At 49.9% G+C, this 9,859-nt stretch overlaps 1 protein-coding gene across 1 annotated transcript; it reads left to right on the top strand.

Annotated features, from left to right (window-relative positions):
* Positions 1-8,532: 8,532 nt before the first annotated feature.
* Positions 8,533-9,407, top strand: LOC120381717 (gastrula zinc finger protein XlCGF49.1-like; the record flags this gene model as incomplete). Its single annotated transcript, XM_039499838.1, has 2 exons — positions 8,533-8,848; positions 9,015-9,407. Coding segments are annotated over 2 exons (546 nt in total), but the record flags the coding sequence as incomplete, so codon positions are not given.
* Positions 9,408-9,859: the final 452 nt, after the last annotated feature.

The following is a 9,859-nucleotide window of genomic DNA, read 5'->3' as shown; positions in this document are numbered from 1 at the left end:
GACCTGGGTCTGGGGCTTGATTCTTTGGGATCGAGAGAACCTTTTTCTTTTACTGGGGTGCTGTATCCCCACCAGTGCCAGGACGAGTGGCACTGGTGGGGATACTGGGAGACTGGAGTGTCTAAGGAAATTGCTTGTGTGACTTGTGGTTAGCCAGTGGGGTGAAACCAAAGTCCTTCTTGTCTGGCTCCACACCTGGCTGCAGCGCTGGCTGTACACCTGGTCTGCTTGGGGTGTAGCGAATGCAGCGCTGGTGATCCAGCGCTGCTCATCAGGTGTGGACACACACCAGCGCTTTAATTGGCCTCCAGGGAATAAGGAGATGTCCCAGAATTCCTGTTCAGCCACTCTGCTCATCAGTTTGCACTCCACTGCTCTGGCCTCAGGTGACCCGCCCCTTTAAGTGCCCTGGGAATTTTAAAAATCCCCTTCCTGTTTGCTGCAGCCAGGTGTGGAGTGCAATCAGTTAATCTTTGCAGGTGACCATGCCTCCACGTGGCAAACGAGCCCCAGCATGGAGCACTAGCGAGTTGCTGGACCTCATTAGTGTTTGGGGGCAGGAAGCTGTGCAGTTCCAGCTGCGCTCCAGCCGTAGGAATTATGATACCTTTGGGCAGGTATCAAGATCCATGCTGGGTAGGGGCCATGAGCGGGATGCGCTGCAATGCAGGGTTAAAGTGAAGGAGCTGCGGAGTGCCTATTATAAAGCCCATGAGGTAAACCGACGCTCGGGCGCTGCCCCCACGACCTGCCGTTTTTACGGGGAGATGGATGCGATACTTGGGGGTGACCCCACTGCCAATCCGAGGACCACGATGGACACTTCTGATCAGGGTGGGGGACAGGAGCAGCAGCAGGAGGAGGAGGAGGAGGAAACAGCGAGTGAAGCTACTGGGATGGGGGACGACACCCCAGAGTCCCAGGAGGCATGCAGCCAGGAGCTCTTCTCAAGCCAGGAGGAAGGTAGCCAATCCCAGCAGCCAGCAGTTGCTGAAGGACAATCAGAGGAGCGGGTTACCGGTAAGCTGCTTTTATTTTCAGGGTGGAAATGTTTCTGGAGAGGAGGTGGGGTTTGGGCTGCATGCAGGCATGCCTAGATGTGGAATAGCCCATTGATGTGGTCTATCACTTCGCGGTAATCGGCTGCAGTAATCTCCTGAAAAGTTTCAGCCAGAGCATGGGCAATGTGTCTGTGCAGGTTTATAGGGAGAGCCACTGTGGTCTTTGTCCCAGTCAGGCTAACGCGTCCGCGCCACTCTGCCATCAGGGGTGGGGGGACCATTGCTGCACACAGGCAAGCTGAGGGGCCAGGGCGGAATCCGCATTGCTGTAGAAGACACTCCCTTGCTTCTCTGGTGATCCGTAGCAGCGAGACATCTTCCAGGAGTAACTGCTGTGGAAAATGTTGGGAGACTCTTTAATGCAGATCCCCCCTGTAGCTGTTTGCTGTCCCCAACGCACAGAAACCCCTGCACAGCCCTGAAGCAATCTCAGTACCCCTTACTCACCATTTCGTGGGTCCTGTTCTGCTGTGTGCTATTATTTGTTATGGGAAAAGTATGCTAAAGTGAAGACTGTAAACTCCTTCAGTGTGTGGGAATTACTGTCTGGATGAGATAATGAACAATGCTACCCTGTTAACTGTTGCCATTTTTGCCTTCCAAAAGTGACCTTTACTGCTGGACTGCCTAGCTCCAGCACTGCTCAGAGACTGCAAAATCTAAGGAAAAAGCCACAAAACCAAGGAAGACATGCAGAAAGCAGTTATTGATCACTCTGCTAGAGAGAGTAGGACTCTGCAGGACTGGAGAGAAAGGGAAAGCAGGATCCGCCAGAGAAACGCAGTGGCCAAGAGGAAGAGCACAGAGCAGCTGCTAAGCATCCTGTCGCGCCAAGCGGACTCTATGGAATCACTCGTAGCCATGCAAGCAGAGCACTACCGTGCTACTCCCCCGCCCCCCCGTCCCAAAGCTTTTCCCCTTGTGCCCCAATGTCAGCTCAAACCCCCCTTCCCCAGCATCCAGGTTCTTACCACCACCAGCTGCCTCCAACACCTGTACGTTCACCAACCAGCCCTGAGAACTACAACCATTACCCTCTGTACTCAACCCCCATCACCATGCAGTATATGCACCCTGAAGTGCAGCAGTCATTGCACAGCACTCCAGACAGGACATATGCAAACTTGTGAATGTACAGTTCACCAACCCACACCCCTGTCCTCTTATGTTCCTGAAATGTTGTGTGTCTGTCTGTCAAGGAAGTTTGTTTCTTTTCAATAAAAGAATTCTTGGTTTGAAAACAGTCTTTATTATTGCAGATAGTGGAAAGATACCTTAGCCCAGTAAAGAAACAGGCACTGCAAATCATTTTAGGGAATAATAGAATCCTACCACTGTAACCACTGCACTTCACTCCCATGCAAGGCAACAAACATTACTGTTGGCTTTCAGCCTCAAATTCTTCCCTCAAGGCATCCCTAATCCTTGTAGCCCTGTGCTGGGCCTCTCTATTAGCCCTGCTCTCTGGCTGTGCATATTCAGCCTCCACAACTTGAACCTCGGTGGTCCATGCCTGACTGAATGTTTCACCCTTCCCTTCACAAATATTATGGAGGGTACAGCACACGGATATAACCGCAGGGATGCTGCTTTCCCCCAAGTCTAGCTTCCCATACAGGGACCTCCATCTAGCTTTTAAACGCCCAAAAGCACACTACACAGTCATTCGGCACCGGCTCAGCCTGTAGTTGAACCGGTCCTTGCTCCTGTCAAGTTTCCCTGTATAGGGTTTCATGAGCCAAGGCAGTAACGGGTAAGCGGGGTCTCCAAGGATCACAATGGGCATTTCGACGTCCCCTACTGTGATCTTCCTGTCTGGGAAAAAAGTCCCTGCCTGCATCTTCCTGAACAGGCCACTGTTCCGAAAGATGCGTACATCATGCACCTTTCCAGGCCAGCCTGTGTAAATGTCAATGAAACGCCCACGGTGATCCACAAGCGCCTGGAGAACCATAGAGAAATACCCCTTCCGATTAACATACTCGGATGCTAGGTGGGGGGGTGCCAGAATAGGAATATGCGTCCTATCTATCGCCCCTCCACAGTTAGGGAAACCCATTTGTGCAAAGCCATCCACAATGTCCTGCACGTTCCCCAGAGTCACGGTTCTTCTTAGCAGAATGCGATTAATTGCACTGGAAACTTGCATCAACACGATTCCAGCGGTCGACTTTCCCACTCCAAACTGGTTCCCGACCAACCGGTAGCTGTCTGGAGTTGCCAGCTTCCAGATTGCAATAGCCACCCGCTTTTCCACCGTCAGGACAGCTCTCCATCTTGTGTCCTTGCGCCGCAGGGTGGGGGCGAGCTCAGCACACAGTCCCATGAAAGTGGCTTTTCTCATCCGAAAGTTCTGCAGCCACTGCTCGTCATCCCAGACTTCCATGACGATGTGATCCCACCACTCAGTGCTTGTTTCCTGAGCCCAAAAGCGGCGTTCAACTGTGCAGAGCATTTCCGTGAATGCCACAAGCAATGTAGTGTCACACGCGGCAGGCTACTCGATATCGTCGGACTCCTCACTGTCACTTTGGAGCTGAAGGAAGAGCTCAACTGCCAAATGACACTCATCAGCACAGTCCTCAGCAGCTCGGGCTCCATTTCCCACAGAAATTGTGATTAAAACACAGCAAGCGACTCACAAACGTGGCCGGAATAACTGTGACTGCTGGGATGTGAAGCGATGCACCACGGGGCGTTGGAACAGGAAGCAGAATGACCCGCACACTTCCTTCCCCTTCCCACAATACTCAGCGCCAAAATAGGACGAGGTGCTCTGTGGGATAGCTGCCCACAATGCACCTCTCAATACAGCGCTGGAAATGCTGTCAAGTGTGGCCACACTGCAGCGCTGTCCCTACACGGGTGCATGGCCAGCGCTGTAACTCCCAGTGCTGCAATTTTCATGTGTAGCCAAGGCCTTAGAGGTGGAAAAACCCCAGGCTTGGGCTGTGACTGCCCTATTTGAGCAATTGGTCCTGAATTGGCACTCTCAGTTGGGTCCCACCAGAACCGCCTCGTCACACCCTGTTCTAACTAATATTCTTTACTACTGACTTCCCTTTTCTTCCTTATATTTTATTTGGAGAGTGTTTCCTACCAGGGAGCCATTAGTAGGGTCCAGAGCCAGCCCCATCTCCTATATCAAACTCTGGCTAGTAGGTATGTGATAAATGTGACGACCCTGCCTGCGTCTGTCATCTGGGAGACACAAAGTTTCTCTCTTTCTACCCTCTGATGCTGCCTGGCTGCTCTAAGCTAGGTGAGGTGGGACTCTGTTAACATGTGCCTCTCAGAGCTTCCATTTCCCTGATGCTGCTGTTCCGTGAATAGTGGGATTGTGAGTGGGGCAGCAGGTACTGAGTGTTGGACTCTTGCTCTTTCAGGGGCCGGTGACCTTCGAGGAGGTGGCTGTATATTTCACCAGGGAGGAATGGGCTCTGCTGGACCCTGTTCAGAGAGCCCTCTACAGGGATGTCATGCAGGAGAACTATGAGACGGTGACCTCGCTGGGTAAGGAGTCCTGTCCCCTGGGTTATTAGAACCTGTGGGGTCTCTGAAGAACCTGAGCAGTAATAACTTTATACCTTTATTCATCATACAAGTTTTGACAGGTTTCCTTGCCCCCCTTTTTTTGCCTTATCTCCCACCCACTAGTACCATTTTTGGACATGTGCCTTTTTGGTGCTGTCACACATTTTAAAATTGCATTGAATGTATCCTTATTGGCTACATTAGTAACTACATTAATCACTGTAGCTTTCATGCCTTTTCCTCATTTTAAGAGGAAAATATGCTGCCTGTAGAATTCTAAATTGAGTAAATAGGTGTGTGACTCATGCATGGCTTGTGTGACAGTCAGATGAGCTCTTTTAGGAGAGCGTGTAATGTTGCCGTTCAGGATCCCATGGGTGAAGGGATAAGCGAGCCGTGGGAGGGACGGAGACGGGGGGTAGTAGATATGCCAGGACATGGGGCGGGTGTGTGCAGGGTTAGAGCTAAGAAGCAGCGGAGGTTGTGAGAGACGAGGAGGGAGGTTGTGAGAGACGAGGAGGGAACACAAGAAGCTACCAAGGCGCCGGGAGGTGGTGCTGGCTGAGAGTAATGGGAAGAAGGGGAGGGGAGTGTGGGGGAAGGGCACCCAGGAAGTGGGGTGGGTGGGTCAGTGGGAGGGAGGAGAGGTTTGGGGATCTGGAGCTGTGGGGGATCCCAGACCTTTAACCCCAAATCCCTACCCAAGCCTTGTTGCTTTAGAGCCTCCACTCCAGTTTTATTTCTGTTCAGTTTCACTTTATTATACATTTTTTTCCCCCCAAATATTATTATTTTAACTCTTGACCTCCCTCTCCCACTCATTACCCGCCTCCTCACATAACCTCCCCATCTCCTATGCACAGCGACCCTGGCCACCGATCCTGAGTCCTTGCTGCATCCTCCCGCCCAGAGCAGGGCCCCTAGCCAGGCACAAATGGGCACTTCGTTGATGATGTCACAGGGTGGTATAGTCTGTACAATTTTTACACCTATAAGATTACATATTCCGAAGCCCTTCACACCAGTCGGGCTTATCTCTATACGCCGATACAGTCTGTTCCCCAGTGTTCCCTTCCCAGCTCTGATGCCGCAGAGCCTGGCCTGTGTCCCTGTTCCCGTTCGCCCCCAACCAACATTCAACATTCATGGGGCCTCATCTGGAGCACTGTGTCCAGTTTTGAGCCCAACACTATAAGAAGGATGTGGAAAAATTGGAAAGCATCCAGCGGGGGGCAACAAAAATGGTTAGGGGACTGGAACACATGACTTCTGAGGAGAGGCTGAGGGGACTGGGATTGTTTAGTCTGCAGAAGAGAAGAATGAGGGGGGGATTTGACAGCTGCTTTCAACTACCTGAAAGGGGGCTTCAAAGAGGATGGATCTAGGGGTAGGTCTTCACTACCCGCCGGATCGGCGGGTAGCAATCGATTTCTCGGAGTTCGATATATCGCGTCTCATATTGAACTCCGAACGCGCTCCTGTCGACTCCGGAACTCCACCACCGCGAACGGCGGTGGCGGAGTCGACGGGGGAGCTGCGGACGTCGATCCCGCGGCGTAAGGACGGGTAAGTAATTCGAACTAAGGTATTCGACTTCAGCTACGCTATTTGCGTAGCTGAAGTTGCGTACCTTAGATCGAACCCCCCCCCCCGTGTTGACCAGGCCTAGACTCTTCTCAGTGGTAGCAGATGACAGAACAAAGAGTAATGATTTCAAGTTGCAATGGGGGAGGTTTAGGTTGGATATTAGGAAACACTATTTCACTAGGAGGGTGGTGAAGCCCTGGGATGGGCTCCCTAGGGAGGTGGTGGAATCTCCTTCCTTAGAGGTTTTTAAGATCAGGCTTGACAAAGCCTCGGCTGGGATGATTTAGTTGGGGATTGATCCTGCTTTGAGCAGGGGTGGGACTAGATGACCTCCTGAGGTCCCTTCCAACCCTGATATTCTATTATTCCAATTTCCTTCCTCCCTCCTGTTTGACCCCATTTATAGAGTAATATTCTCAGCTATACCTTAACCAGTAATTGTGCTGAAATTGAACTAACCAATTCTAACATATTGTGACATAATTCTCTAACCCAGGCGTCGGCCACCTTTCAGAAGTGGTGTGCTGAGTCTTCATTTATTCACTCTAATTTAAGATTTCATGTGCCAATAATACATTTTAACGTTTTTAGAAAGTCTCTTTCTATAAGTTTATAATACATAATTGAACTATTGTATGTAAAGTCAGTAAGGTTTTTAAAATGTTTAAGAAGCTTCATTTAAAATTAAATTAAAATGCAGAGCCTTCTGGACCGGTGGCCAGGACCTGGGCAGTGTAAGTGCCTCTGAAAATCAGCTCGTGTGCCGCCATAGGTTGCCTACTCCTGCTCTAACCAATTATAAACCAGTACCCTAATTAACTTACACCTGGCAACATTAATTATACAGGAGAGAGAAACAATTAGAGAACCAGACTGATTAACAATGTAAAAGTGGTGGCCATAAAGATAAAGCAATACAGAAATGAGGGTTTCACAACCACAACCATTGATAAGTGATTTCTTGCCAGACAGAATGCTATCAAATTAAGGTTTCTTTAACCATCTTAAGATCCGGACAGGACTGTCTTCCTAACAGCCCAATAGCACCTTATTTCAGTGTGACTGGTTTGGGATGTGAGGATGGGACCCTTCGCTTCCCAGCTTATGGCTGCCCCTGCTGCTTAGCCAAAGGCCTTAGCCTAAGAACAAGGCCTCAGGCTGTCCTAGTGAGAGAAGGCCCAGACACAGGCAGACTGTGATTTTGATTCTTTGTTTTCATACTCCTGTAACTAGCTAAGTGATAAAAATACACCTAAGTTCTTTAAATATAGGCTTTGCAGGCAGGCCTGAATATCGCCATTCTAACAGAGGGTTCTGCCCCTTCCCCCATGCTGCGTCTGTCTTGTCTATTTAGACTGTAAATTCTTCAGAGCATGGGCCATGTACTATTCTGCATTTGTACTGTGCCTAGCACAACGGAGACACACTGTTAATTGGTCCTTAGGCACTCAGGTAATGCGTATGATTAATAATAATAATAACTCGTGCCACTTGGAGCCAAGGAAGCTGGTCTTGGGATGTTACTGCTTAAAAATGATCTGAGCTTAAAACCATGGAATATTCTTTGTGACAAGTATCCCACAAATTCCACTGACCTCCCTTGTTTTCTTTGCCTGGCATAGGGTTTCTAAATTCCAAACCTGATGTGGTCTCACAGCTGGAACGAGGGGAAGAGCCGTGGGTCCTGGACCTCCAGGGCTCTGAGAAAGAAGTGCTTCCAAGAGCTGCCTGCACAGGTGAGGACTTGGTTAAAGCAAGTCAAAAACTGTCCGTGAATACAGGAAACATTCGGGATGCCCTACAAAGACCTTGTGAGCTCTCCAAGTTCAGGATTGTTCCCTGCAGATGTGGAATAATTAGGCAGATGTCACTCATGGCTTCCCACCTATCCTGACTAACAACTGGCAGCAGATCCCTACCTGATCCCACTTTCCCCCCTCCATGTTCTGGTGAAATGCAGACCAAAACTGATCCCTTCCTCTCTCCTCTGGGGAAAATCAGCTCCTGATAGGTTTGATCTCTCCTGCACATATTTTGGTTTGTTCATCCCTTTTAAAATTCCTGTCTCTGAGATTTCCTTTCTCTCAGGCACAGGGAGTGACCTATGCCTGGATTCTCTCTGTCTCCCATCAGGTGATAGGATGGTGCGTGAGAATGAGGAGCAGAAACCCCAGCAGGAAGATGCTGAGCAAGGAGCACCACATGGGATGTTATCAGGAAGACCCAAAGGAATGTTTCCAGGAGTTGTGCACTCCGAGAAACAGTAAAAGCCTCTGAGACTCAGCAGAGGCCAGAGGAGAACTTCAGTCAGCGCTCACACCTTATCACACATCAGAGAATCCACACAGGGGAGACGCCCTACACGTGCTCTGAGTGTGGGAAAAGCTTCAGTTATTGCTCTGCCCTTATCACACATCAGAGAATCCACACGGGAGAGAAGCCCTACACATGCTGTGAGTGCGGGAAAAGCTTTAGTCAGCGCTCAAACCTTATCACACATTGTAGAATCCACACAGGGGAGACGCCCTACACATGCTCTAAGTGCGGGAAAAGCTTTAGTCAGCGCTCAAACCTTATCACACATTGTAGAATCCACACAGGGGAGACGCCCTACACATGCTCTAAGTGCGGGAAAAGCTTCAGTCTGCGCTCAAACCTTATCACACATCAGAGAATCCACACAGGAGAGAAGCCCTACACGTGCTCTGAGTGCGGGAAAAGCTTCAGTCGCCGCTCTGCCCTTATCACACATCAGAGAATCCACACGGGAGAGAAGCCCTACACGTGCTCTGAGTGGGAAAAGCTTCAGTGATTGCTCTATCCTTATCACACATCAGAGAATCCACACGGGAGAGAAGCCCTACACATGCTCTGAGTGTGGGAAAAGCTTTAGTCAGCGCTCTGCCCTTATCACACATCAGAGAATCCACACGGGAGAGAAGCCCTACACATGCTCTGAGTGTGGGAAAAGCTTCAGTCACCGCTCTGCCCTTATCACACATCAGAGAATCCACACGGGAGAGAAGCCCTACACGTGCTTAGTGTGGGAAAAGCTTCAGTGATCGCTCTGCCCTTATCACACATCAGAGAATCCACATGGGAGAGACTCTCTACAGTCACGTGTACTGAGTGCGGGGAAAGTTTCGGGTGGAGCTCTCACCTTATCAGACATCAGAGAATCCACACAGGGGAGATGCCCTACACGTGCTCTGAGTGCGGGAAAAGCTTCAGGCAGAGCTCAAACCTTATTACACATCAGAGAATACACACATGAGAGCTCCCCTACACATGCTCTGCATTTGGGAAAAGCTTCAATCAGATGTCATTCCCTATTAGATATCAGAAAATCCAAATCGGAGAGAACTGTAAGAAATGCCTTTGTTAGGGCTTCCCAAAGATTTGTTTTTAAAAATATCACATTTGCTAATTCCAATATAGTGATCTTTGCACCATCTTCACTGTGGTCTCTCAGCTCTGCCAGATGAGTTGCCTGCTTCTCCCTTTTGCAGCTCACCCTTCTTTGGGGTCAGTCCTGTGATCTTTTCTATCAGCTCCTTCCCTTTTGACTTGTAGGAGCGTGTGTCCCTCCAGCCAGGAATTTCATTAGCTCCAGGTGGGGGAGAGAGGGTTGATGCCAACAAGCTACCCTGAGGCAAAAGTTACCTGTGCCTTACATC

This window comes from Mauremys reevesii, linkage group 14 (assembly GCF_016161935.1).
Source record: "Mauremys reevesii isolate NIE-2019 linkage group 14, ASM1616193v1, whole genome shotgun sequence".
Taxonomy (NCBI): domain Eukaryota; kingdom Metazoa; phylum Chordata; order Testudines; family Geoemydidae; genus Mauremys; species Mauremys reevesii.
The sequence above is the reverse complement of the archived record's forward strand: the minus strand, read 5'-3'. Positions and strand labels throughout refer to the sequence as shown.